At 60.1% G+C, this 27,760-nt stretch overlaps 1 protein-coding gene across 10 annotated transcripts in view; it reads left to right on the forward strand.

Moving 5' to 3' along the window:
• The window catches only part of LRP8 (LDL receptor related protein 8), an 81,943-nt gene that overhangs the window by 807 nt on the left and 53,376 nt on the right, over positions 1 to 27,760 (forward strand). For all 10 annotated transcript variants that reach the window (XM_070509889.1, XM_044770820.2, XM_044770823.2 and 7 more), the window contains exon 2: positions 313 to 432. In XM_070509889.1, coding sequence (XP_070365990.1) covers positions 313 to 432 — 120 coding nt within the window. The remainder of the gene's footprint in view (positions 1 to 312; positions 433 to 27,760) is intronic.

The following is a 27,760-nucleotide window of genomic DNA, read 5'->3' on the forward strand; positions in this document are numbered from 1 at the left end:
GGGGGCTCCCTGTGGGTTGTGTCTGCGTGGATCTCTGACTGTGCGCCGAGTGTGCGGGTGTGCGTGTCTGAATGGGAGGTATACCTAAATCGTGTGACACCCACTGTGTATGCCTAGCCTCGTGCCACGGAGCAGCCCGCCATCACAGGAAGCCCTACCATCCTGCCCTCCTTCCGGATCGAGGGTGCCCGAGGGCCCCGTGGCCGTTGGCTCCAGCATCGCCCCCTTTCCTTCACCCCAGTAGACCCCTCCCCGCGGCCAGGACTGCATGGCCCGTGCGGATCCGGCTCACGCCCCCTCTCCCCCGCGCAGGGTCGGTCAAGGAGTGCGAAGAGAACCAGTTCCGGTGCCGGAACGAACGCTGCATCCCCTCCGTGTGGAGATGCGACGAGGATGACGACTGCTCGGACAACAGCGACGAGGACGACTGCCGTGAGTGGCCGGCGGGGGGAGATGGAACGGTGGGGGGCGCCATGCTGAGCGCGCACGTGGCCGCCGCCGCCGCCGGGCCACCTGCGTGGACCTCATCGCCGGAGCCCGCAGCCAGGAAGCTAACTGGGCGCTGCTTCCCTCGGGGCTGAATGGCTCTCAGCGACACGCCTGGAGCTGCGGCCGCGCGTCCTAATGGGCCGGAGGCGGAGCCCGGGGCGGCGCGGCTCGGGAGAAGGGCGCGCCTCGCCTGGCTCGCTGGGCCAGAGCTGTGGGCGGGGACGCGACGGTCCCCGCACGGGCGTCGCTTTCTGCGCTCGAGCCCTTCCGGACTCCTGCCTCGGCCCCGCGCACCGCGCGCGGGCTTCAAAGTTCCACGCAGCGCCGGGCCTCGCCGCGCTTCTTTTCCTGCTCGGGTTTGTGAATGAATGGGCTCCCCGGGGCCCCTGATTGGCTGGGCGAGGACCACCCCACAGGTCCCCGTGGCCGGAGCGGCCAATGGCGGAGCGGGTGTGTGTGCAGTTTTCCGGCGCCCGGGGCGCAGGGGCCCTGCCCCGGCCCCGCCCCGGCCACGCCCCCGCGCGCGTCCCCCGGGAAGTAGGTGCAGGCGGGGCGGCTGCTGTTCTGCCTAGTCACGGTGAAGGCGTCTCCGTGCCACCCTGGTTAACCTCGCTCTCCTGCCTGCCCGGCTCTGGCATGAGTCATGGGGCAGACCAGGAAGGAGGGGGCCAGGAGGAAGAGTTTGTTTCCTGGAAGGGGCCGTGGGATCCCGAGGCCGCGCGTGAACCCCCGGCCATGTGCGGGGGGGGCTGGCCGCCCTTGCCAAGTGTGGTGTTTCTGCACGCGGGGGTGACTGCTTTGGAAGTTCTTTCTTGGGGTGCACGCGGTTTTGGATGTCTGGGACAGGATGCAGTTAGCGGGCAGTTGGGCCGTGGAAGGAGTGTCGTTCCAGGAACAGAAAAACAGGACCCCGGCGGTCATCCATCCCTCAGTCATTCATTCCTCGTCCCTGAGCGCCTGCTGTGTGCCGGGCACTGGCGCGCTTTGGGGAACAGGCCACCCCTTAGGCCCGGGAGCAGAGCGTCTGACGGAGGAGGGCCCCAGGTGGGCAGACCCACAACTCCACTCAGGACGGGGGTAGAGGGACACCTGGTCAGGCCTTGTCTGTTGAGTCGTCCAGGGTTTTTTTCTGGCGTTTGCCAGTCAGCCGCCAGGTTCATTTCTCAGACCCAACCCAGGTCGACTGTGACTTGGGCACATCCTTGCCTCCCGCCTCAGTTTCCTCACCTGACCACTGGGCTAATGATTCCTGCCCTGGTTCTGAGGACCAGGTCTAGTGGCATAATTGGGAGTAATGAGTAACGTGCTGACTGGCAGCCGTGTGCCAGGCCCTGTGGGAAGGGCTTATCTTATATAAATCCTTAGTCTTCAGAACAGTCCTGCTTTACAGACTAAACAAAAAGACTGGGAGAGGTCAAGTGCCACGGCTATCAGCTGCTAAGTAGGAGCTTGAATTCCAGCATCTCACTCCAGAGTTCTTAGCCTAATCACGAGCCCGGCCATTCCCCAGAGCTGCTGAGGTTAGGAACATGGCCGTGCCACGGTAGAGTGTTAAAGTGGCTCTCATCACTGGGAGCTGCTCTTTGTGGTCCCCTCACAGCGTGAGTGCCGAGGATGAGGCAGGGAAATAGAAACTGCATCTCTGGGCTAGTTTTACCTTATCTCCCTGAATCTATATAACGGTCTCGTGAGGGTGGCTGTGAGGAGCAGAAGTTCATCCTGTCGTCCCATTTGTAGATAAGGATGCTGGCTCAGAGAAGTTGAGTGATTTGCCCAGGGTCACACAGCTGAGTGACAGAACTTGGTCAGGATGTCCGCCTGCCTCCTAGCTCAGGAGCACTGTCTGCCGCGGTGGGGAGTGTGGTGCAGAAGGACCCAGGAGGGTGATCCAGGGGCTGGAAAGCCAGACTCTGAATGTGGGGCCTGTTGCTTTTCATCTCCATGCGAGGTTCTGGGCAAGATGGAGAAGTGAAGTGGTGGGTGGCTGGGTGGCCCTAGAGGGGTCCAGGGGGGCTCTGATGGTCCATCTGGGCTCCTGCTTTGGGGCTGAGATGGACGGGCAGAATCATAGGCGGAGAGTTAGTGAACAAAAGCAGATGAGCTGGAGGACGTGGAGGGAGGGGGCTTGGCTGTTGGTACCCAGTGTTGTCCCCCACGGCCCCACTTTCCTGAGCCTGTTTCCTCATCTGCCTGGGCTGGGCGGGGGTGGCGACAGGTGCTGTTCCTCCAGCGCAGGTTACACGTGTAGGAAGTCTTCCCACAGGGCTGGCCAGGAGAAGGGGAGGGGTGAGCATTCACCCCTCCGAGGTCTTTCGAAAGGGACCCCTGGGAGCCACAAAGAGAAACCTCAAGAAAGGGGGCGGGGGCTTCGGGTGGCTGTGTCGGGCCAGGTGTTTGAAAGTGGTCTTTCCTCACCCCTTCCGTCCCCCTCTGGGGAGTCCCCCCCTATTCTGGCCACCTGCTCAAACTGCGTTCTTCCAACTGTCCTCCCCCGGGCTTTGGCTCCTCCGTGCCTTATATCCGACCCCCTCCTTCAGCACTCCAACCCTTCCACCCGGTGAAGGGCTGAGCCGCTCACCTCTGTGCCTCTCTGGGCCTGCAAAGTGGGGATTGCAATTTGTAAGTGAAGTCTGTGTGAGGCAAATGAGTTCAAGCTCCCAGTGGGGCCAGAATGCGGCTGGTGGTTATCGAGAGCTGACGGAGGGAACTTGTATGTTGAGGAAGCCAAGGGAGGCTTCCTGGAGGAGGAGACAGCTAAGCCAGGCCTTGAAAGAAATCCCGTTCCCTCGGGGCTTACCATTTGAACATAGGTGATACAGTCCCCATATCATGGAGGAGGAAACTGGGGTTCAGAGAGGTGAAATGAGTCCCCCAAAGTCCCACAGCTTCTCAGGGTTGGAGCCGGAACTCCAGCTAAGGCCTTCTAAGTCCTGCTCCTCATCCGCAGCAAGTGGCACTTGGCCCTTTGGAGACACGAATAGAGCCGGCAGGATGGGGCAGGAAAAGCTCCTGGGGCTTCAGTTCCCTGCTCAAAGGGCCTTCAAAGTGGAGGAAGGGGCTGGAAGCCGGAGGGCCAGGCCCAAGGAAGCCCAGGGGCGGCCCAGCCAGGGGAGGTGGCGTGGACCTGGGTCACGTAGGCCAGCTGGCCCCTTGGCCTCAGTTTCCTGTTGCTCCTTAGTGTCTGGGGCCGGAGACGGGCCACCCCTCTGCTCCCAGAGAAACAGCAGCAACAGCGAGCACTTGCTGAGGACCAGGCCCTGTGCCGAGTCTCCACGGGTCGCCTGCTTCCATTCTGGACAGTGGGGCAGCTCTAGGAAGCATCCGCATTAACCCCATTTTACAAAGGCACAGAGGGGCGAAGTAACGGGCTTAAAGGTGTATGATTTTTAAGTGAAATCGCTGGGGTGTGAATGCAGGTGCCCAACTCTGGAGCCTGTGCTGTCTCAAGCCCTAGCTGGTGACCTTGGGCGAGTCCTCCCAGGCCTCTGTTTCCCCATCTTGAGATGACATCAGGCCCCCAACCCCCCAGACTCTGGGAGAACTCTACTTCTCTTTGTGGGTAGACGGGGGAGCAGTTCTGGGCTCAGCTTCCTCTCCCTTGTTCAGGCTTCTTTGGGCTGTCCTGTTCCCCCAGCCCCTCAGCCCTCCGCCCCAGCTCTAATAAAGAGCGGCCGCAGCCAGGTCTCCCGTGGCCGAGCGTTCCTTGCTGGGCGGCGCCCGGCTGCAGGAGCTGAGGCCTGCTGGAAGCAGCCGTGTAATTAGTTAGAGCTCCGCCACAGCTCCCAGCCGGGGCTGCAACCTGCTTTTGGCCTCGGCCCCATCCTCGCACTCCGGACACCAGGCCCAGCTGGGTCTCCTTTTGTGGATGGAGTCATCAGACAGATAGTTCTCCTCCTCTCTGAACCTCAGTTCCTCCATCTACCAGCCGACCCCACCATTCTGTCTTCCTGAGGTTCCCACATACCCATAGGATAGAGTCAGCTTAGATTCCTCTGCATTTGGACCTCTGTAACCAGCTCCTGTTACCCACTCCTCTCCTGCCTCTTCCCACCTCTTCTTATGAGCCTGCGACACCAAACTGTAGCTTCTGTCACACTCTGGCCCTCCTACTGCTTCTGACCTCCAGGCCTTTGCACATGCCATTCTGTCTGCCTGGAATACTCTCTCAGCTCCCTCACCCGGCTACCTTCTTTTTGTTATCTTAGAAGATTCAGCTCAGGTGTCACCTCCTCCAGGAAGCCCTCACTGCTACCCTGTCTCTCTAAGGCTGAGATACAGGAGTTGGGAGAGGGGACTTAGGGACCTGTGTTGAAATCACAACTCAGTGGAGTCCTGATTCAGACACACCTGGTTTTCTGTCAGAGCAGCCACCCTGGCTGAATGGCCTTGGGAGTGACAACAGCGTCTCCCACGTGGAGATGTGAGGATTAAACGAGATGATGTGCCTGGTGCACAGTGAGTGATCAGTGGATGGCGCTGGGTCTGACCGTTGTTGGAGGGAGGAGTTTCGCTGAGGTTCTAGGTCCCTGCCTACCCAGACCCCTGCTTCCCCCGCCTCCATTTGTTAGCCAGATGTCTGAAGGCTCCTGCAGCGGGGTTTGGCTTCAGCCACAGTGCGGGTGGCCCGATGCCATCAGCCCTGAGATGGACCTGGAAGTGGAGAAAGGTGCCCAGGGAGGGGCCGAGGGAAGGCAGGAGGCAAGCAGGCCTGGTTGTTCTCAGTGAGTGAGTGGCCTGGGGCCCTGGGAGCGGCAGAGGAGAGCCTCCCTTGGGCCATGGGCATGTCCCAAGGCTAGTCGTCCTGTCTGGCCTTGCGCTCCCTTCCTCCTGGCTGTTCCTGGGAAGGGGGGCAAGCCCCACAGCCCCCAGGGCTCTGTCCAGCAGGCCCCAAGCTCCCCTCTTCTCTAGGCCCAGGGCTATGCCTCCAGGGCTGGCCTCTGCAGGCCTTGGGACTGTGTGCTGAAGGCTCTCCCGTGGGCCTTCCCACCTGACCCCCTGGGACTGAGTTCCCCTCTGGGGCCCCTTGGTTTTCCCGGGCCTGCTGGGGGCCCCGGTGAAGCAGGCTCAGGGCTGGCCGGCTTGTCCCCCCCAGCCGTCTGCAGGCAGCTGACTTGACAGTTTCCCCTCCTTGGGGAAGTAGCTGCAGCAAGTGAAGCCAGAGAGAAGCCCCCCGGGAGAGGGCGAGAAGAAGCCCCGAGGGCTGACGGAGTGGGCTGCGTGTGTCCCCTCTCCAAAGGGATGTGGCCAAGTGGAAGCTTTCCTGGCCTCAGGGTTCGTGGTCAGACGCCAGGCCTGCACCGCCCCCAGGAAGCCAGGCCAGGGCCTGTGGGAGGGTGCGGGGCTGTGTTCTGGGGCTGTGGAACCAGGCCCGGGGCCCCAGTTCTAACAGCACCGCCAACACCAGCCCTGCAGACGCTGCACATGCAGAGCACCCAGTCTTTGAAGGCCTGGTGGAGATGCCACCTCCCCCAGGTGGCCTTCCCTGACCCTTGTCCTCCAGCCTCCCAGTCCCTGAGCTCCCACGACGTGTCCTTGTTCTTCCCTCAGTCTCAGATCCTTCTTCTCCACGTTGTCCACTTGCCAGCTTTGTGCTGGGCACTAGGGGTTCCAAAATAAATAATTCCCTCAAGGGAATTACTAATAACAGGTGCAACTGAGGCTCAAAGGGGAGAAGTGACTCTTAAGCCAGTGTCCTGACTCTCGAGTGGTGGAGACAGGATCTGTCTGACCAGGTCCGTCTGCTGGGTCGGAGTCTTCCTCAGGCTCCTCCTCGCCGAGCTCTCTCTGTCCACCCTGCGGGGGTGGGGGCTGGGGCTCTGAGGGTGTGGAGGAAGCGGGTGAGTGGCCGCAATGTCCGGCAGTGCCTCCCTGGCCTGGGGGCTGTGGCTGGGAGAGGGCCTCTTCTCTGGAGACCCCATAGCCCCAACCTAAGGCCCGCTTGTCCAGCCTCCCATGGTCCTGAATTTCCGAAGGCCTCTCTTGGCCATTGCCTGTGAGGTGGTGATTATTCTTCCCACTGTACAGATTAGGGAAACTGAGGACCTAGCAACATGTTGCTGATGCAGGTGACCTCAATAAGTGTCGGCCCCAGTCACTCTGGGAGTGTCATTCCCCGTTTACCATCCTTCCTCCGGAAAATTCCAAGAGCCCAAGTCATCAAGAGCATCCCAAGTGTGGTCTTCATTTCTCTGAACCCCCATGGAATTCCCTGACTCTACATACTTTCCCCTCTGCTTGGATTGTCCTTCCCTGATTCCTACTCATCCTTCAAAACCCAGCTCGTTGCCACCTCCGTGAAGCCCTCCCCATCTTCCTGGTGTGATGTAACTGCTCCCGTGTCTGTATGCCCACGGCCTTGTGCACCCGTGTCACAGCCCATCGTAGGAGCTCTGGGTTGCTTGGGAGAGTCTGTGAGCAGTTTGAGGTGGGGGACCACAGGACCACAAGGCCGGGCACAGAGGCAGCATTTGGGGGTGGCATGTGAATGATGAATGGGACTGAGGAAATGTCACACTTTGGAGGGTAAGATATTGGTCTTATCACCAGCTATGGGGGCCTCAGGAGCTTCTGAGAAGGCCCTGACGGGCCCTTGACTCTGGAGAGGGGAGCTGGGCGTCCTTTAGGGACCGTAACCAGGCCCCTCTTGTAAGCTGGGTCACCTGAAGCCCAGAAAGCACCCGTGAGGCAGCGGCCGGCCGCAGGCCTGGGCTTCTTGGTGCTTGCCCTGCAACAGGAGCGTTTGCAGCCGAGGCTTCAGACGGTGAAACCAGGGCCCTGGCAGCCGGAGATCCACTCCAGGTGCCAACGGGGACCCATTCTCAGAGCTGGGGTGTCCTCCGTTCCAGCGGGACTCCAGTGGGAACAGTGCCCTCCCACCCACTGCCACCGTCACCGCCTGCCGTCTCCTGCGGGGTTGGGACTCCAGCAAGTCAACCTGCACGGAAAGGGCTCTGGGCTCCCGCAGGGCCATCGGGCCACCACCGCCGCGGCCTGGCCCTGCCTGCCCAGACTGCTGGGAGCTCACTGAAATAACAGCATCGATTGGCAGAAGAAGCCACAGGCGAGGCCCTGCTGGGGGCTGCTCCTGCGCGACCCCGGCCATGCCCCGCCCCACTGTCACCGCGCCTCGCTGAGGAAGAGCCCAGGGAAGTTGATCCCCGGCGGCCATGGGCAGTGGCAGGAGGGGGCCACGCCTGGCTGGCTGCAGTGAGAGGGAGACAGGCCTTCACAGGTCCCAGCCATAACCACAGTGTGCCTGCCGCCTGCCTTCCCTTCCGGGCACCCAGGCGTCCCTCTCTGCCAGCCCCTGCCCAGGGTGTCCCTCTCCCTCCTGTGCAGTCCTGGCCCTTGGGTGCCCTCAGGCAGGACCTGGGCCCTCAGGCAGCAGTTTTAATTGACAGCCATGCCCGCCCTGGCTTCTCTCACCAGCTGCGGTCTGTCGCAGGCCCAGGGAAGAGCCCCGAAGCTGGAGTGGCTCAGGAGGGGTCCGACAGTGAGGTCCCCGCCCCCGCACCTGGTCTGACTCTGTGTCCCTGTCAGGGCCCAGCCCAGGTACCCGCAAGCTGGCCGTGTTGGGGGTGCGGAACCCAGGATGCTCTCTGTCGCCCGGAACGCCCTCTGGTGACTGCCCCACTCAGAGAGGCAGGGCCCTGGGCTCCTGTGTCCCCCATGGCCTCCACACACCTGCCCCTCGGAACATGGCAGGACGGACAGCCCGAAACCTCTCAGGACTGCCAATCCAGGAGTCCATGGGAATGGGCCTGTGGCCACCATCCTCCTCTGGTCACTGACCTTGAGGTGCCACAAAGGACTCTATGCTCCCACTCTGGAAACTGTTTCGGGTCCCAGCCCCTCAGCCAATTAGAACCACAGCATTTGTGCGTCGCAGCCGTCCTGGGAGGAGGTGGCCCCCGAGTTAGTTGTCATCTCCATTTTCATGGTGAGGACCTGGAGGCTCGGGGAGGACAGGGGCTCAGCCGGGCCGCACAGCTAGGGGAGTGCTGAGCTGACACTCGCTTCGGTTGATTTTCTTCATTTATTTTTCCAATGGCAGTAACTTCTTCTGATTACGTAAAAGTAATTTCATACTTGTAATAAAAGAAGCACAGACAGTATGGAAAAGTGAAAAGAGGAAGGTCACTGTCACCTGGGTGATTTCCCCGTGTCAGCAGCACCTCCCACAGGTTTTTCTCCACATGTGAGCTGGTGTGCATGAATGCATGTATTTTTTTTTAACAAAAATGAGGATGTGCTATGACAATTGTCGTCTTCCGACATCATACACGCTTCCATGTTGATAACAGCAGATTCACGTCACTGTTTCAAGGGCCGGATGCTATCCCTCGCGTGAATCCTCCGTAATTTAGTGACGGTCTCCTTTCGGCGGACATGCATCCCTCTCTGTCCTTCGTTTCCCCTTTACCCATTGGTCCTTGCTCCACCTGCCCTGCATCCAGCACCCTGAGCAGATTCCTTGTCCCTGGAGCTGGGCTCAGGGCCAGTCCTGGCCTGGGGGTGGAGACCTTTGGCCCTCGAGCTCCTTGCTGCCTGGTGAGGGTTGGTAGGAGTGTCGCTGGCTTGGTAGGTGGATTCTGGGCAGGCAGATGGAGGGTAGCTGGACTTTTTGGGTTCTGCTTCCAGAACTCAGCCCTGAGGCCCAGGTTCCTTAGGCCACTTTCCCTTCTGCCTTCTTCCTGTGCCATGATTGGGGTGGATGCGTGAGTGATGGAGAAAAATGGTGTTAGGCGCACCAGCCCCACCACCCACTGGCTGGGGTCCCTGGTGTGGGCCTTCCATTCTGAACTTTGGACCCTCGGTCTGTGAAGCAGGCTAATGAGCCCAGCTCTCAGAGGCGCAGGTGGGTGCAGAGTGCTCTGCCCAGAGCCCAGCCCTGACAGTGGGCATCCGCCTTCCCCTTCCCGAGCCCATGGCCCTGCACGGGGACACCAAGTAGAAGGGACCGTCAGCAGCTTTCCTCCTCCACCAAGGACGCAGGAGGGCACTGCTGAGATGGCCGCAGGAGGGATGTGGTCAGCTGGCCAGTCGGGAGCTTTGAGGCTGCCTGGGAGAGTGGCGGCTCTCGGGCTGGGGGGGATGTGGGAGGCATCTTATCCCTCTCCCATCCGCTGGGGGGCCCCGGGGTGACTGCTTCCCAGGTGGCCTGGGGGAGCTGGTTAAGCAGCCGGGCCTGGCATGGTTGGGTATCCGGATTGGCAGCTGATGACAGGCTGGAAGGCCCCATCGGGCCCAGGTGAAGCTGCTCGAGTGGATAGCTGGAGGCCAAGGGTGGGCTTTCCCGGTGGCCTGAATCCAGGGACGTTCAGGCCAGCGTTCCTCCCCGCTCCCTCCTTCACTTCCTGGACCCCAAGCTGCCGTCTGCTGCCCCTCACCCTCAGAGCCCTCTCTCAGCCATGTGACAAGCACACGTGCATGTGCATGGGGTGTGTGTGCTTGAGGAAGGGATGTGTACCAGGAGAGAGGTGACTGTTCTGGACACCCAGATTCTGCGAGGCCAAGGTGACGCTCTTCCTCCCACGCCCGCCAAGGCAGCCGAGCCAGGCCAAGGCCCAAGCTCCCCACTGGGCTGTTTGTGGCGGGGAATTATTTGTAGCTGGAGAGGTGCCAGCCGTCTCTGTTCCCAGCCTGCTCCCCGCCACGGCAGCCTCTCCCCACCAAGCCTCAGCCTGCAGCCTGCCGTCGGGCCCCTGCCCACCCCATCCTGAGCGAGGGCTGGGGTTGGTGCAAACTCCATGGCCCAGTGGCCATCAGCAGGTCCCTGCCTTCTTGGGGTCTCTGCTCATTGGGAGTGGGGCATCTCCAGGCCCCTCTCAGCCCTAATTCTCTGGGCTTCTTCTGTTTTCCCCTGAGAGCCAGGGTGTTCACAGGAGCTGAAGTCTGCCACAGCGAGGCCCAAGGTGTGGGGGGTCCAAGGAGCTGACCCTCTCCTCTGAGGCCCAGGGGGCCCAGAACAGGGAGCCGGGGCTGTGCAGTGCAGGCCAGCGCCTCCCACAGGAACGTGGCCCAAGCTGGACGTGCAGAGCCGGACCCGACTATCTATTAGCAGAACCTCCATCCACTCGGGCGTTTCTGCTTGTTTCTTTTTTTGCTGAGTCTGACCCCGCCGACTCTTTAATACCCGCCAGCAGCCGGGGCAGACTTGATATCAGCTGTGTGGATGACGTTCTTGGTGTCCCTTCCCCGTCCCCTCCCCCACCTGCCATAACTGCCTGCTTCTCGAGGCTGCAGGGACAGGCGCGGCCTCCCAGTGTTGGCCAGACGGGGGTTTCCACTGTAGTCCCTCCACATCCTGGTTGGGACAGCCAGGCTCCTGAGCTCAGGCTCCTGCTCTGCACACGTGGGCAGTGAGCATTCCCGGCCCCTGTAAAGTACCCGGAACCTCATTGTGTCCCGTGCAGCCAGTGGGTTCTTCCTGCCCCAGGGATGGCGCCACACCAGGGCGCAGAGGTCTGCCATCCCAACCCGTGTGGTTGCCGCCCGTCTCTTGGCCGCCTCCTCTCCCAGACCCCGCCCGCCCTCTCCCTGGCCTTGGCCTCTCCCACACGTGCAGATCCTGTGCCGAGCTCTCCCCCAGGAACAGAGGCTGAGCCCTTGTCGCTGTTGGTTACCTGAACCCTGTTGAGAGCCAGCCCCAGGATCTCAGCCCCACCGCACCAGGAGCCGGGTAGCCTCACCTTGTCACCGACTTGCTGAGTGACCTGAGCAAGTCTCTGCTCCTCCCTGGGCCTCAGTCTCCCCGCCTGTACTGGGAAGGAGTTAGGATTGGATCAGGAGTTTGAGTCACTTTGGGCAGCTTTTGAAATTCAGATTCCCACCCCCTTCCAGGCCTGACTCCTTGCTGTGCAACCAGGTGGGAGCCACAGACGTGAAGACCCCCAGGCTCCCCACCTCTGACTGCTCCTGCAAGCACAGCCTCACCCATGAGAGGCTCTACCGTGGCACAGATAACACAGGGCCTCTAACCAGGCTGCCTGGGGGCAAGTCCGTACTTCATGGCTCCCTGGCTGTGCGACCCTGGGAAAGTTACTTCACCTCTTTGAGCACGTGCCTTGTCTGTAAAATGGAGCCATCAGTACCTAACCTTCGAGGTGGCTGGAGGATTGAGTGAGTTAATTTACGAAAAGTACTAAGAGCAGTGCCTGGCAGTACTCAGTTGAGGATCTCTGGGTTTATTTTGACCTCCTCCTCTGAACCTCTATCTCCCGTCTGTCCTTCAGGGATCCCCTCCTGTGTGGGCTGCTGCACTGCTGGGTGGAATAGGAGGGGCTAGGGAGCCCCCCAAAAGGCTCTTTTTCCCCCCTTCTTTCTGTGGCCCAGGCCGTAACTTACTGTCCTAATTTAATTAGGAAGAGTTCTTCCGGGGACCTCATTAGGAAATGAGCCCAGAGCCTCGGGGACCTCCGGAGGGGTGGGGCGCAGGAGGAGGTTGCACTGTGTCTGACCCTGCCCAGTCCTTGGCCCTGTGCCCTGGAAGATAAAGGAGCTCGGTCCCTTAGAGGGGAGGAGCCAGACCTGTGACATGGAGCGTGGACAGCCAGGGCCTCCACCCTCTGTCCCCTGCCCAGCTCCAGCCTCACGTTCCCTGGATGGGGGTGGGGAAGATTCAGAGAGGAGGCTTCTCTGGTTCTGCCCCACCCACCCCCAGTGCCTGTTGTCCCTGGCCTGGCAGAGCAGGCCTTGGTGAATGTGTGTTGAGTGAATGAATGAGTGAGCTGTGGCTCTTGGGGCTGGAGCAGCATCCTTATTGGGCCAAAGTAGCCTCCCCACCCCCATCCCAATGCAGGAATTCCCTCAGCAGCAGGGGGTGGAGTGGGGGTGTCCACCTTTGGCTTGAATGCCTCCAGGGACAGAGAGCTCACTAACCGACCGGATAGCTCCTTCTATCCCTGGACAGCTCTTCCTCTTAGAAAATCTGTCTTCCTTTCAACCCCAGATCCGCCTCCTGTGACTTTCCTGCCCCTCTCAGGTCCCAGCTCTGTTTCTGGGGCCTCTGCTCACAGAGATTGCCTCCCACCTTCTCAGGCCTGCTCAGTGTCCCTTCCTGGCCTGTGATAGCTGACGTGCTGTGTGGCCTCGGGTAAGGCCCACTCCCTCTCGGGCCCCTGCTGCTCAGGGCCTGGTGGGCTGCGCACGCTCGGGCCCTGTAAACGCTGGCTGCCTCCTGTAGCCGCAGCCCACCTCCCAGGGGAGTGGAGGGTGAAGACAGCTGTGCTGTGCCTGGAGGAAAAGGTGGCATCTCTCCAGACAGCTTGTCTCCTGGTCAGCAGGCTGGCAGTGCGCCAGCCTTGTGAGGCCCCGTGGCCCAGCACACAGCACTGGGGGGCTGTGGATGGACCTCTTCTGCCCTGAGCCCAGTGCCCAGCGTGAGTGTTGCCCAGGCCTTGGTCAGGACCCTGGAGTCAGTGCAGCCCCTCTCTCCCTCACCTCTAAAGATGCCAAGTCCTTCAATTCCTCCTCTGTCACCTGCCAGGTCCTTTCCCCATCCTCCTGTGGCCCCCCCGGACCCCTGCGGCACACCGACCTGACGTCGTTCTCTTCCTCTGTCTGTCCGCTGTTATGCAGCTGAGTGCTCTTAGACCTGTAGAGCTGTGTCCTGCCCTTGCTCAGCATCCTATTGTGACATCCGCCTCTCATAGGATCAAGTCTGTTTGCCTGATATTCAAGGCCCTTTAAGACCTAATGCGCACCTGGCATCTCTCCAGCCCCAGACCTCACCGTCCACTTGTACCCCAAACCCCATGACTCTATGCTCCAGCCATTCCCCAAGCGAGGAATAATGTCACAGGGGCATCATGCTCTCACATGCGAGTCCCTCTGCCTGTAGGGCCCTTGCTCTGCTTGTCCAACCCTGCTTTACCTCAAGAGTCACCATTTCCAGGAGCCTCCACCCCAGATGGGTCGGGGCCTCCTCTGGGCTCCCCTGTCCCTGTGTCCTTCATCTGTGGCCTTGCCACTCTGCACCCGGGTGGTCTGATTAAAAGTCTGCAGTTCACCTCAGACCACAGGCCTCAGGGGGATGGGGCAGGGGGACCTGGCCAGGGCCTGCGGAGTGGGGGGAGGAAGAAGGGGTGCGCTCTCTGGCTTTGCACATGCCCAGTCCCCTTCCCACTCTGGGCGGTGTGTGCTGGGCGCGGGGGTTCCTGTGAGTCCCGGGGAAGCGCCTGGTGTGGACCGGAGCTTTGAGTCCGAGCTCCAGCCTTCACTGAAGTTCTCTTCTGTGCCAGGGCCCCCCCAGGACCTGGGAGGCTCTGGGGATGGAAAAGCCGGGCCCTGACTGAGTGTTGGGTGCCTAACTCAGTGTGTGACCTTGGCAATCGCTTCCCTTCTCTGAACCTCAAGTTTCCTCAGCTGTGAAGGACCCATGACCCCTCCCCCTCTTCCTTGGGCACATCTGTGCTGTGGCCGGTGTCAGACATGGCCCCACAGGCCCTGAAACTGCCGCTAGACCAGGACTTCCTCTCCTTCGGGCCTCTGGGGCCTTGGCCAAGCTCACAGGGTGGGGGGGGTGAGCAGGGTTTTGCTCTCTTCAGTGAAAACGCCCACCCCTGCATTTGCCCAGCACTTTGGTATTGCCGAGTGTCTACCCCATGTAGGGTGACCAACTCAGCCTGGTTAGCTGGGAACCGTCTCAGTTTTAAAACTAAAAGTCCTACATCAAATGAGACATTGACCAGTCCACCTGCGCCTCGCGCCCCCTGGCCACACCCTGGACGCCCCCCGGTCTGCAGCGGGGCTTCCCCATCAGCTGTGGGCTGTGCTGTGGGCTGGGTTGGGCAGGGCTTACTGAAAAAAAGGGAAAGCTGATTTCTTTCCAACATTTTGGGAGAAAACACTGGAGGAACAGAGCCTCTTGGAAGGTCCAGAAGAGCCAGGGCTGAGCATCCTGGTTGTGGTGCTGGCATCGTGGGACTGGGGGGCCTGGCCATTGCTCCGATCCAGCCTCTAACGTAGCTGGGTAGCTACTCTCTGGGCCTTGGTTTCCCCAGCTCCCCTCACACTGATGCAGTGAGGAGCATTACCCTGATGGCCATGCCTTGCCTTCCTGCTGCCATTTATATCCTCCAAGGCATTTTTCTGTCTGCTCATGCTGCATTCTGGCCTGACTTCTCCCAAGAGGAGGGCAGGCTGGGCCTTTATTCCCACACTAAACAGGAAGAAGCTGGGGACACCAACCATTAGCCTTGCACAAGCCTGTGCAGTTGACAAAGCCCTTTCCACGTATTGCCTCTGGGCTCCTAGCATCCCTTGGGAGGTGGACCTGGCAGGATTTACTGCACCAGTTGTAGAGATGGGGACACTGAGGCAACAATCCCACAGGATTCCAGCTCCTTAAGGACGGAGAAGGGAAGGGATGAGGACAAATGGGTGGCCGTGCTGTGTGGTGGTTTCAAGTCAGTGGAGGTGGTGGCTGGCTGGGCCTCTTCCCCTCCCCACTCCCCTTTGTCAATGTCTTCATCAGTAGGAAAAGATGGAGACAGACAGAAGGGGAGGGAAGACCGAGAGGAGGGGGAGAGAGAGGATGTGGGGTTGGGGAGTCTGGGGAGGCAGTGGGGAGGGAGGGTCCGAGCAGAGTCCCGACTTCCTCTTGTGGTTCTCACAGTCTGTCTGCACCGATTCCTGACAGATGGAGGGAAGGGGAGAGCCGGTGCCAAGAGGCTGTCACCGCAGGCGGGCAGAGCTGGGGGGAGGGCGCTTTGCGGCCAGGGTTTGTATGGGGAGGGGGCAGCAGCTGGTGGTCTGGCTGCTGGGCCTCCTTGGAGCCTGCTCCCCGGGAACCATAGCTTGGGGGTGGGGGTGGACGCTGTGGGGCAGGAAAGTGGGCAAGGGGTGAGCCCCCCACCTGCCTGGGACGGGCTGTGCCCTTGCGCCTGTCCAAGAAGAGACAGCCACCCCTCCCTTCTCCACACCCTGCTGGCAGCAGGGCCCTACCTCCAAGGACACCTCCTCCCCACCCCTCCCTGGGTATCGGGTGGGCAGGGGCTCTGGGGGCTGGTGCTGAGCTATGGTCATTGTGCACCAGGCCAAAGAGAACCCTCAGGGTCGTGGGGCGCTGGGGGCTCGGAGCAGGCTGGGGCCTGACCTCATGTCTGCCGGCCGGAGCGCAGCCCCTCCTTGAGCTGCCGGGGTGTTTCGCAAGCCCCCTTCGTGGCAAGGGGCCTCCTGCCTTTTCTCCAGGGTCTGACACTTTCCTCGGGGCGGGCAGGCCTCAGGCGGCGTTGATTTGGCACCCTCGGCATCTCTTGCCTTTTGAGAGTGTGGGTTTCTCCAGGTGGGATTGGGTCTCAGGCCCCCCACCCCACCCCCCAGTGCCCAACACAGGGCGCAGCACAGAGGAGGGGCCCAGTGAATGCTTGTTGAATGAATGGACGGATTCCCTGCTTGCATGCCTCCTGGGATGGAGAACTCACTTCTTTATAAGGCAGTTCTTTCTATTTCTAGAAGCAAAGATCTTTCTGATTCTGTCCAGAGAGGCCCCATGGGTCCCAGACCTTGCTGCAGGGGCCATGCAGAGCCCCTTGGCTGATCCTGCTGCCTTAGAGCAGCCGTGTAGAGACCAGAGACACCCCGAGCCCACCCAGCGCCACAGTGGCCCCCGACGGGCTGGGTCTCCACGGATCTCTGGTGGTTGGCAATCGTGGCTGTCATTCACTGAGCCCTTGCCCAGTGCCGGGCGGTTTCTCATTCGTCCTCACTTCAGCCCCGTAAGACAGGTAGTGTTTTTATCTCCCATCTTAGAGAGGACAGAATGAGCTAGAAAGTAATGCGGGGCTTCCTCAAGGCCATGTGGCTGCTGTTTGGGTTGGGTGGGGGGTAGGCTGGGGTCCAGGAAGGCCTCCTGGAGCAGGGCATTGTGGCAGGGCTGGGGCATGTGGGGTTGGCAGGGCTGAGGAGGGGTCACACTCTGGAGGAGACTGCCCCTGCCCCTATCCTCCCACCCCTGACTCCCAGGCAGATCCTTGATACCAAGTCTCCAACTAGGCGGTCCCTCCGGTGAGAGTGGGGGGCCTGGGACCCAGAGCCGCTCCTGCACCCTGGATGGAGACTAGGGTGTGGCTGTGCTCCAGGTGGAGCCCCAGGGCCTTAACACGCCTGTCCTGTGAGCAACCTGAGATGTGGGCAGGGCGATGGCTGGGGGCCTGCGGTGTTGGGCCAGGGGCTGGGCCTCCTTCCTGCTGCCTCTTAAACTGGGTTCTGGTCAGAGGTGCCCTCCCCATTAATATGAATAGTGCAATCATTAATGATAAATTGCAGAGTGCCCGCCTGCCCGTGCTGGAGCTGGCTGGGCGCCCTGGGGAAAGCCGAGAGGCAGTAGCAGTCCGGGGAGCGAGGTGCACCTTCCACTGCCTTTGTCTCTTCCCCGGAGCCTGGCGGAGGCTGGGCACCAGGGGCGCGGCTTAGCAAAGTCTCAGGGGTTGAAAAGCAGGTACCTGGGCCTCTGGGGGGACACTTGTCCCATTCCTCCATCATTCACAGGTCGGTTCCACAGACTTTATTGCTGGGCCCTGTGTGCACCCCAGCATGGCCCCCACTGCCTAACCTTTCCCCTCATCTTGGCTCTCTGGATCCTTCCAGGGGCTCTCCAGTGAGTGTAGGGGGTGGCTGTAGTCCCCTCATCCCCGCTGACCACCTGTGTGACCTTGGGCAAATCCCCTCCCCTCCCAGAACCTTGGTGTCCTCATCTGTATGGGGAGTTCTCAGGGTCCCTAAGTCAGAGGACTGTCGGGAGCATTAAATGAGGTGTGAGCACAGCACACAGTCATCACTCACTATTGCTTGCTCCTGTGCTCATGATGGGGTGGAGGACACAGAGACCCCGGAGTGCCTCTGCTCTCCGCGCATGACCTTGTGAAGCCTCTGACAGCCCTGGGAGGGGCGATTTGTCCTGTCCCTTTGCTGGCAGGGATGGTGAGGCACAGGGAGGTGGGTGACTCACCCCAAGCTCCCTCAGCATGTGAGAGGCAGGTTCAAACACTGGTCTCTCGGACTCCCATGTGTTGCCACTGTGCTGGGCAGGGACGAAAGACAGCCTGAAAGCTCCTTTGGAATTGGCGTTGCAGAGGCTTCTGGCATCCTGTGCTGATCTCCTGCAGCCTCTGGCCCCCAGGTCCCAAATCCCTCCTAATCCTGGGAAAGAGGCAGCCCCCGGTCACGTCTGTCAGCCGCTCTGAGTCCTCGCTGGGCCTCTCACCTCCCACATGAGCAGGGAAGCAGCAGGCAAGGGCCTGGGCTGCGAGGATGGGGGATTTTCTGACTCCAGTTGAGATCTGTCACAACATTAATGTTAATTAAGCCTTGTTAATTCAGCCCTCTGCTTACGCAGAGCTCCTGACAGCAAATTACTCATAAGTGAGGCGGTAAATTTATTGCTGCATTTTCCCAAACACTCAGCAGCAAAGAACGCGCTCCCAGGAAAGTCAGAGGAGAGGCCTGGAGGGCGCACCGGGCCGCTCCTGCCAGCCTGCACCGCTGGGGCCACGTGGCAGAGACTGGGGCGGGCTCCAGGGTAAGGCTGGGTGAGGATGGACTCTGGTCGAATCAGAGCAGGCTGCCTGGAGACATAGTGAGCTCCCCCTCGCTGGAGGTGTGTAAGCGGGAGGGCAGGGAGCATTTCGAGTCCCTTGGACCGGCCCATCATCTTTCCTCCTCATCCATCTCACGCGGCAGACTTCAGTGGCTCTGTGCTTTGTTTCCTCCCACATGCCTTGAAGTCACACATCAGGGCTTGTCAAAGGGCGAGTTTGGATCTGGACATGAGCCCGAGTCCACCTTGGTGTCCGTGAACACCTTCCTCTGCAGTGCAGTCTGACAAGAGCCCTGGCAGCCTCCTCAGGGACCGAGCTCCCTGTCTGCTGAGGTGTGCAGGTGGGGCCAGACAACCCTGCCAGGGATGCTGTGAGGGGGGGGTCTCTCCCCGAGCTGGGGTGCTCTTGGAACCAGGATCAGGCACATGTCTGGGCAGACGGCCTTTGAGCCCAGCCCCTTTACGAAGCTAGGCATCAATCCCCCAGGTGAGGGTGCAGGGGGAGCCCCTTGCCCTCCCTGACCCCACAGCCCCTCCCCCTAGGTCCTGCTTCCCTCCTTGGCCTCGGGCTGGGCCATGCCTGGGACACTGGGAACAAACCCAGGCCTTGGGTACCTAGGATTTTTTTTTTAATTAATTAGAGCATTAAATGGTAGCCCTCTGGGAGAGTCCCACCATCTGGCTGTCACAGGAGAGGCAGGAAAATCTATGCATATTTGTCTGTAGTGTGAGCATCACAGGAAGCCACCTGTGCATGTGTGGGTTTGTGGTCCATGTGCTGCAGTGTGTGTGTGCACAGCGTGGCATGTGTGTCGGAGTATGTTTGGTATGTGGTACACATCTGAGTGTGCATGCGTGCCCATCTGCACGTCCGTGTGCTGTGTGCGTGTGCCGAGGGTCTGCACGTCTGCCTGAGCAGCTTCTGTGCCCAGGCCTGGCTTTTTGGTGCAGTGAGTCAAGCTGGGCTGTGTGTGGAGAGGGCGTGGCCTCTCCATCCGTCCTGGCTGAGGTGATGGTCACAGACACAGACGCCAGCCATGCACAGATGGGACAGGGGTAGGTTTAGCCAGTGCACAGCTGTCCTGCAGGGGGCGGCATTCTTGCCTGTTTGACAGATGGGGAAACCCAGGCTCTCCCGAGCATAGCGCCAGGGTGAGGCTCTGGGCTCCCTGTGCAGTGCTCTTTCTGCTCAGTGGGCCGTTGCCCTGGCCAGCACTGCGTGCTCTTGGCATCTTTTATGCTGTTGGATTTTCATGATGGCTCAGCAACGTTCTTGAGAGGGTACCCCCCCCCCCCCGTTTCTCAGGGTTGCTAAGGGGGCAAGGTCAGGACTTGCACTGCAGATCCTGTGTCCTTTTCATTTTGTGGAAGAGGCAGCTGGGCCACAGGCCTGGCCCAGGGTGGTGGTGTTAGCGCAGAACACTGGGAGCATGGATGCTCCACTGACTTGGGACTGGGCCCATCCTGTCCCTCTCTGAACCTCATGGGGTAGTTGTAAGAACTAAATGAGGAGGGTGTGCAAAGAGCTTTGTAAACCTCAAGGTGCAGGACAGATGAGCGCCTAGCCCACAGGCGGTCATCACACTATAATTGGGCGGTGGGGTCCCAGACAGGCTTGCAGACTGCGAACATTTCCCCAGAACCGTCTGTCTGGTGCTGGCACTGCCGTCCGGCTCCAGTCTCCCACATGTGGTTCATGTGGATGAACTGGAGCAGGAATGGGGCTCAGAGAGCAGTGCGACCCACACCTCATCCAATAGGTGGTGATACTGAGGCCCAGAGAGGGTCAGTGGCTTGCTAAAGGCCAACAGCAGCTCAGGGGTACAGCTGGGACCAGAACCCAGGCCTCCTGGTCCCCAGCTCTGTTCTCCTTGGTACTGCACTGCTGCTATGTCTCTAGGGAGAAAGGGGACATAGGTAGTTTCTGTACCTACGGGGGTGGATGTGGGGGTGCCAGCTACCTGGAGAGAACTTGGGGTCCACTGAAGCCCAGGTCACTATGCATGAATGAAGGATTTTAAAGCAATATTTTAATGGCTATTGTTTTTGCTATATATGCAGAATGCCGGGTGGTAGATACGGCTTGTATCTTGGGCTGTAATTTTGGAAGAGATAGAAAGACCTAAGCCCCAGGACTGTGTGTGCTCCTTCCTTCCTTCATTCAGCACATGCTCCCTGAGCTTCTGCTGGGTGCCCACCGCGCAGACTTTATCCCGCCTTCAATGAGCTGCTAGTCTGGTGGGAAGAGATAGTTGAGTGACAGCAACACAGGGTGATGAGGCTGTGGCCAGAAGAGGCCTCGGATCCCAGGTGGGGTCATGGAGGACTTCCAGTAGAGAGGAGGAACTCCCAGAGAATGAGGAAGCTGTGCCCACCAGACACCTGGGCCTCCCAGCCTCACGTGGCTCGACCTTCGATAGGCTGTGCATTCACCCAGAAATGCGCAGCGGCTCCTTCCAGCTCCCCTCCCTCGCCCTCCCCCGTGCAGTTCTCCCGGGGCCTGGGCCCACGCACAGGAGTGGAGGAGAGGCCCCCCGGAGGCCCCTGGTTCTCTGTGGGGCTCAGGAGAGACCAGTGTGGGGGCAGGGCTGGAGGTGGCAGGGCCTCCTTGTGACCCCCCTCGCCACCAGCGCGTCTAGGCGGGGCAGTCTTGGCTCTGCCCGCTCAGTGTTACAGTCATGGTGGGGTGAGCCAGGAACAGCACATCAAAAACAGCCTCTCCTGTGAGCCCCACTGCTGCCCAGCGACAACTCCCCCTGGGCCTTCTCCGAGAAACAGCCCTTCCACTTATACATGGGGAAAGCAAGTTAGAAAGGAACCCAGTGGGCCCGGACCACAGAGGCTGGGCCTCCTGAGGCCCTTTAACAATTGTAACAAAAGCTTCCTGAGAGCCCACTGCAGATAAAGTTTGGGGGCGGGGGGCGACTGAGACGGGCCAGGGGGAACTTCCATCGCTGAATGTCCTAAGTGCCCCATGTTGGGCACTGTTACACGTTACCTTACAGCCAATCACCCTGCAAGTCAGACTTCATCATCACAACTTTAGATGAGGAAAACAGTCTCCGAGAGGCCAAGTGACCTGCCTGAGGTCACACAGCTGGTAAGGGGCAAAGCCAGGATTTGAGTCCTGGTTCCTTAAACTGCTTCTGGTGGGAGGAGGGCCACAGCGGGCAGCAGACTAGAATCTTCCAAACGTCTGTGCTAAAAGAAAACATCCACTTGAAGAAAAGACATGGGTGGAACCATCGTGGGGCAGTGGGCATGCTCACAGGGCAGGCTGCTTCAGAAGTGGCTTCGCTTTCATCCAAGCTGTGGTGGGACCCATGTTGTTGGGACAGCCACGCTGGCTCAGGACCCCAGGGTGATGGGCACCCTGTCTGAGGGGCTCTGAGAAGTGGCAGGGGTGCCCAAGATCTCGGCTAGGACGCCAGTGGGAAGTGAGGGTCTGTGGGGCACCTGCCCCACCCCCTCCCTCTGCTCACCTCCCACAGCCACGTCTGCCTCCTTCTGCCCAGCTCTGGCCTGGAGGCCTCATGGCCATCCTGTTGGGCCCGAGCTGGAAGCACTGAGCTGTGGCCTGTGGCCACTAACTCTGCCCATGCTGCCTCCCCTGTGACTGGCCTCAGATAGGTGGGTGGTCTGGGCCAGAGCCCTGAGCCGCAGCCCTGCAGGACCGACACCCTGAGGCATGGCCGCTGCTGAAGGTCCTACCAGCACCTAGCAGGGCACCTGGCTCACTTGATTCTTTCGGCTTCTAGTATCAGAGACCTGAGACTTCCCAGGAGGACATGGGCCATCAGAAGCTTGGCCCTCCCAGGCTTCCTCCCAGAACACAGCGCTGAGGGTGTGCGCTGGAGCAGCTGGGCGAGGGGCACCCCGACGGCCCTGTACTGAGCCCCCGGGGTGACCCTGGGGCCCCCTCTGCCCTGAGCACTCGCCAAGCGGTCCAGTGGCAACGCATGGGCCTGCCCTTCCTCCCCCACTCTGGCAGGGCCGTCTCCCAGGGAACGGGGGATTTTCCCTCATTCCCATCATTAGGGTGCCAGGGCAAACAAACAGCCTAATCCAGAGGAGCCCCTGGCCACAGTCACCTTCTCTTTTGGGGTTTTCTCTTTATTTCTGGCAATTTTGAGAAGGCAAAAGTAATTGGTATTCCCACCGTGTTAACAGAACGCTGCCTCCTCAGGACTGTGCCTTAATTCCTTCATCGCAGAGCAAGTCGGAATTAATCACCCCTCTCCTTCGTTTTTCCCACCGAAACCCATTACCAGCCTGTCTGCTGGTTAAAGTCATTTTGTGGCAGCTCTTGGCTCCTTTCCACTTCCCTAGGAATCTTTCCGACCAAAGCCAAAGAACAAGGAGGGGGGAAACCCATTTGTACAAAGTGGGGCTCTCCTGTGGAGAACTTATTTCCCTTGCTGTTCAAGAGGAAGGCACATGTCCAGCCTCCAGCCGGCAGGGCTGACTGAGTCCCCCGTCGCTGAGAGCATCCAAGAGGGTGGAATGGCCATCTGTCGGCAGTGGGAACAGGACGCTGCACTGGCGGGACCGTGGCAGGCCTTTGCCACTCCTGGAGCCTGGATTAGATTTTGCGATTGGGAGCTTCTAGGGTTCTGGTCTCTATCTGTGACTTTAAGGTTCTCTCTGTGATTTCCAGGTTGGGAAGATCCTGTGACTCCACTGTCCTGGCATTGGGCAGTTTGGGTCTAAGTACTTTTCAGTTGTGTGTTTTAGGAGTCTAAGATCTCTCCTAGGATTGGAGATTCTGTTCTGATTCTCTGGCTATTTTCTGATTCCCTGAGCCTCCCTCGCAAGCTGCAGGTCTGCTCCATGACTGGGTCTTGGGAGGGAGTATAATTGCTTTGCTGAGACTGTCTTTGGAGTGTTACCTCAGGCCAGCCCAGGCCTTCTCTGGCCTCGGTTTCCCCGTTTATGAAATGGGAGGTTGAAATGGATGGTCTCCGGGGCCTGATTCCCAGGTGTGTCCTGCCTGCAGCCCTTGTTGGCTCCTCCCCCGCCTCCCCCGCACAGTGCCCCGTCTGCACTGGCCACCTCCCAGCAGCTCAGGGGACCCAGAGCTTTCCCATCTGAGCCAAGCCCCTTGTCTGCTTGCCCCCAGCCCTCTCCCATTCCAGCAGGAAGGCAACCCAGCTCTTCTTCAGAGTCGCAGCAGGAAAGCCAGTGGGAGAGACGGAAAGAAAGAAACCGGCTCACTGACAAGCGCTCCATCGCTTCTGTGGGCCGTGCCACTCACTGTATAATTTCAACACCTACAGCCTGCTTTAATTCTCATCCCCTGAGGGGGGTGCTCACTGGTTGTAGATGAGGATACTGAGGCTCCGAGAGGTTAAGTAACTCACCTGTAGTCATACCTGTGCTTCCAGGGCCCTGAGTCGCTTTCCTCTGGCAGAGCCGCAGGCCCCTGGAGTCGAGGGGATGTAAGCAGCCCGAGGCTGGTCAGTGTGATAGGGAGCTCAGGACCCGGGGCCACCTCTCCCAGGAATCTGCTGCAGGGGGGTGGCCCACATGCTCACTCTTACCCCCTGGGACATTAAAGGGCTTCCGCGAACAGCCCCATTTCCTCCCAAATGCACCAAGAAGCCAGAGAAGAAACACCTGTCCCTTCTGCTTTTAGAATCTACCCTTTCCTTCGGGGCCAAATGAGATTTCTTGGGGTCGCTTCCCCAGCCCCACGGCTGCAGCCATATCCCCCCTTCTCTGAGGTCCAACTCAGAGGCTCCCGGCTTGGACCCCTCTCCCCACACTGGCCCTCACTCGCAGAGAGGGGAGGCACTGGGGAGGGCGTAGGGACCCCCAAGTTCAGCATCCTCATTCTCAGCTGGGAGCACAGGTGAGTGAGGGAGAGGACCTCCCCACCATCAGTGCTCATCAGGACGTCTCGTCTTTTGTGGGGTTGTGGCTATAATATCTGGGTTCTTGTCTCCTCCGCTTGGCTCTGATCAGTGAGGGAAGGTCCACGTCTCATCTCTTCCTTTCCCTGCAGAGCATTAAAGACAAGATGACCTGGGTTCTGGTCCTGCCTCGAGCTCTGTGACCTTGGGACAGTCTGCTACCTTTCAACGGCTTTGCTTCCTCACCTCAAAGGGTGTGATGCCACCACGTCTTGCCCACCTCATAGAGCTGCTGGGAAGAGCCAGGCTGAGGGGCTGGGGGCTGGGGTCACCCCACCCTGCAGCCATTCAGAATCCCACTTCTGCCAGATCTCCTTTGGGCTGCTGAGTTTCCAACCAGACAATCTCCTTATCCCCCAAAGAGCCCTGTGGCCCCCACCTCTGGGCTGCTGCGCCTCTGTGGCTCTGCTGTCAGGGCCCTGCCCCTCCCTCCATGGAGCACCCACCCTGAGCCACACACATGCCCGGCTGTCCTCATCACCCAGCAGCACACGGCCGCCCCTCCTAGCGCAGGTGCTCACCATGCTGGCTCGCAGCGTGCAGCCCTGCCCTCATGCCCGGAGTGCCCTCCATCTGTCTCCTTCACTCTCGACCTGGTGAGGCACCCAAGGCAGGCCAATGAATGGTGCACATGGAAAACCTGCCTCCTTTCTCCTCTGATGTCTGAGTGAGGAGACTGAGGCACAGGGAGGGTAAGGGACTTGTCCAAGGTCACCTCTGAGGTCAGAGGCAGCCTGGGGTGGTGCCCAGGGTTCCAAGGCCCAGCCCACTCAGAGGGTCCTCCTCGCCCCCCTCACCCAGGCCTAGGTTTGCAGAACTCCCCCTGAGAAGCCCTGTGAAGGGCTTTCCCGCATCCAAGCACCCAGCCACAATGAGAGGGCAAGATGTGCATCTCCCTGAGGCTGGCCCCACGGTGGCAGCTAAGCCACATGTCACCGGCTCGCTGAGCCATTGGGATGACTTCCTGAGCCCACTCTGGTCTGGTGGGGCCTCCCCACGTTGTCAGCAGAGAGATGAGTGCTGCCCAGCCAGGGCACAGACCATCACGTCAGCAGTGGCCGAGGGTGCAGCCTGGTGGGGCTTGCTGTGGGCACACCCGGGTCTGGCGTCCACAGAGACGTCGGTAAAATCATCATCCTGTGGAGCCTGCAACTTGCTAATGTTTTCCCCTCAGTGCTCTGGGCCGTGGTGGGGGCTCCACTCCTTCCGGCCTTGTTGGAGGTGGGGGGCGTTGTCAGACACCATCAACAGGCGATGCTTGAGCTGGCCTTGAGGAGTGTGGAGAGTCCTGCCAGGCGGAGATGGAAGCTCCCGCCTGGGGCAGCTACACAAGTAAAGGCAGCCGGGGGGAAAGCCCACGGTTTGTCGGTGGCCGTCGAGTGGATGTGGGAGGTGGTGGCAGCCTGGGATGGGCCACAGCGGTTAGCAGGGCACTTGAAGTGTTCCTGAGAACCCTGCTGAGACACTTGGTCATATTCTAGGGGAGATGGGAGCCCAGCAGGACAACAAAGCTGGCTTTCTGATTGTAGAGAGGCCTTCAGCAGGATAATAGCTAGTGGCTCTGGATTGACGGGCCCCTCCTCCCACCAGCCCCTGAAGCCACGGAGGTGGACTGGGAGGGCTGGGGACCAAGGCATGGTTCCCTTCCTCTGTCAGCCTTGCTCTGGACCTTGTGGTGGGTTAACACCATACCTAAAAAGGAAAGGAACTTAGAGATCATCTTGTCTAATCCAGTCATGTCATGGAGGAAGAGAGAAGGCACAGAGAAGGCAGAGGACTTATATAAGGTCACACAGTAGAGCCAGGGCCCCAGGCCAGGGGTGGGAGAGAGCCCAATGCTAACCCCATTCACAGTGAAATAATCTTAACCTCTCTCCAAATAAAAGCCAGCAGCCTCCCTGGTACAGCCACTTTGCAGAGTGACACCCTAACCTTCAGGCCTCCTTCTGGGCACACGGTGGGCAGAGGCTCCCTGGATGGCCAGTAAGGGGCTGGGGTGGCAGAGAGCTCATACTAGCCTCCTAGGAGAAGCCCAGGGCCAGCACAGAAGGGTACCCCAGAGAGGCCGCAAGCCCACCCAGCCCCAGGAGATGGGTTTCCCAGTAACAGGATGTCACTGCCCATTTATCACCAGGATGGCCCAGTGGCCTCCTCTCGGGAAACGCTTCTCCTGCCAGCCTAACTGGGGGAAGCACTGGCATTTTCCACTTCACCAGGGCAGCTTCCCTGCAGAGTTCAGCCGCTGCCTTGTGGGCAGAGAGTGCTGCACCGACATTACTGCAGGGCCAGGGCCCTGACTGCCTGTGGGGTGGGAGGGGGGACCACGCCTCCCCCAGTCAGGTGGGCCATCATTCCATCATTCACCCCCTCGTGCCACCTGGCTGCTGGGCAGGACTGACTGACCACCTGTCTCCTGCTCCCTTAGCAAACCCGATGCATGCTGTTGCCTGAGGCAGTGTCTGCCCCTCATGCTGTCTGGCGTGGCCTCTTCACCCCTGGCTGCAGAGTTCCGCCCAGGGAGCCCTGGTTTTGCCGCTCGAAGTCAGTGGGGACAGAGGTAGCAGAGCTCAGAGAGGCCTGCCCAGTGTCACTCAGTGTGTTGATGGCAGAGCCCCACTGGAATGAGACCTGGAGCCTTTTCCTCGGCTGCAGGAGAGGAGGCAGAAGAGCTGCTCCGTCTCCCATCAGGGCTGGAGGCAGAACAGGACCTTGGCAGGCCCCGAGATCTGCCCGAGGGAGGCGGAGCCATCGACCCCCCCCCCCAGCTCTGGTCGCCTGGCTGGGGTTAGACAGGAAGGTCCCCTGGTCAGAGGAGACTGAGTGCCCACTGGGGCCAGCCAAGGGCTCCCCGCCTGAGTGGAGAGGCAATGTGCGGCTGGGAGCCAGGCTGGACTCTGGCTGGAGGTCGTAGAGGGTTTTCCGGCCACGCCTCCTGCCCTCTGGAGGCTTCTACTCTGAGGATACCATGAGTTTCCCTCCAGCGGTTTCCTTGGGACCTAAAATCCCAGTGCCAAGTGGGTACCCCACATCCAGGGTGGGCAGTCCTGAGCCTGGAAGATAGGCAGGAGAGTGGCCGTCTTCTTTGCACTGCCTCACCCCTTACCTGATGCTTGGTCCTTGTGTGGGCACCAGCCGGCAACCCCTGCTGATCCCATCCACCTCTCCCCCACACCCATCCCCCCTCCCACCCCCTCACAGCTGTCGCCAGCTCAGTACCTCCTGCATCTACAAATCACTGTGACAGGAAGACCCCTTTGTCTTTCCCTCAGAGGCGCTCATCTTCCCCGTGGTGACAGGGAGTCCCACATACCCCAGCGAGGGCTTGGACCTCCCTTGGTGACAGCAGGGCCGGGGTCAGGCAGTGTCCGAGAGCAGCTGGGATGTGCTGGGGCCTGAAAGAGGGACTTAGCTGTGGGAAGCCCCAGGTGGCCCTTTTGGAGGGGCAGCCCCATGAACCACAACCTGTCTGACTCAGAATGCCAGCTGCAGGAGGTCCTTGAAGATCTGTTCACGTGAGGAAACTGAGCTCCAGAGGGGAAGAGGCCACATGGCCCACGAGAGGTGTGGGGCCGTAGATATTCTTTGAGCACCCACTTGGTGTCAGACCCTGTGTGAGGGCGACACTGAGATGAAGGAAATGATGGGGAAGCCTCAGTGTGGGGGCCATGTGGACACCCAGGTTGAGGATGTTGAGGAAAGAGCCCTGGACCAGGGCTAGGGGGCCTGGGTTCAAGTCTGGCCAGGAAGTCTCACTTAAGTCCCTCCCCCTTTCTGGGGCTCCCTCTCTGTCCTCATCTAGTGGTCTCTAAGGACCCCTAGC

This window comes from Equus asinus, chromosome 5, assembly GCF_041296235.1.
Source record: "Equus asinus isolate D_3611 breed Donkey chromosome 5, EquAss-T2T_v2, whole genome shotgun sequence".
In the NCBI taxonomy this organism is placed as follows: Eukaryota; Metazoa; Chordata; class Mammalia; order Perissodactyla; family Equidae; genus Equus; species Equus asinus.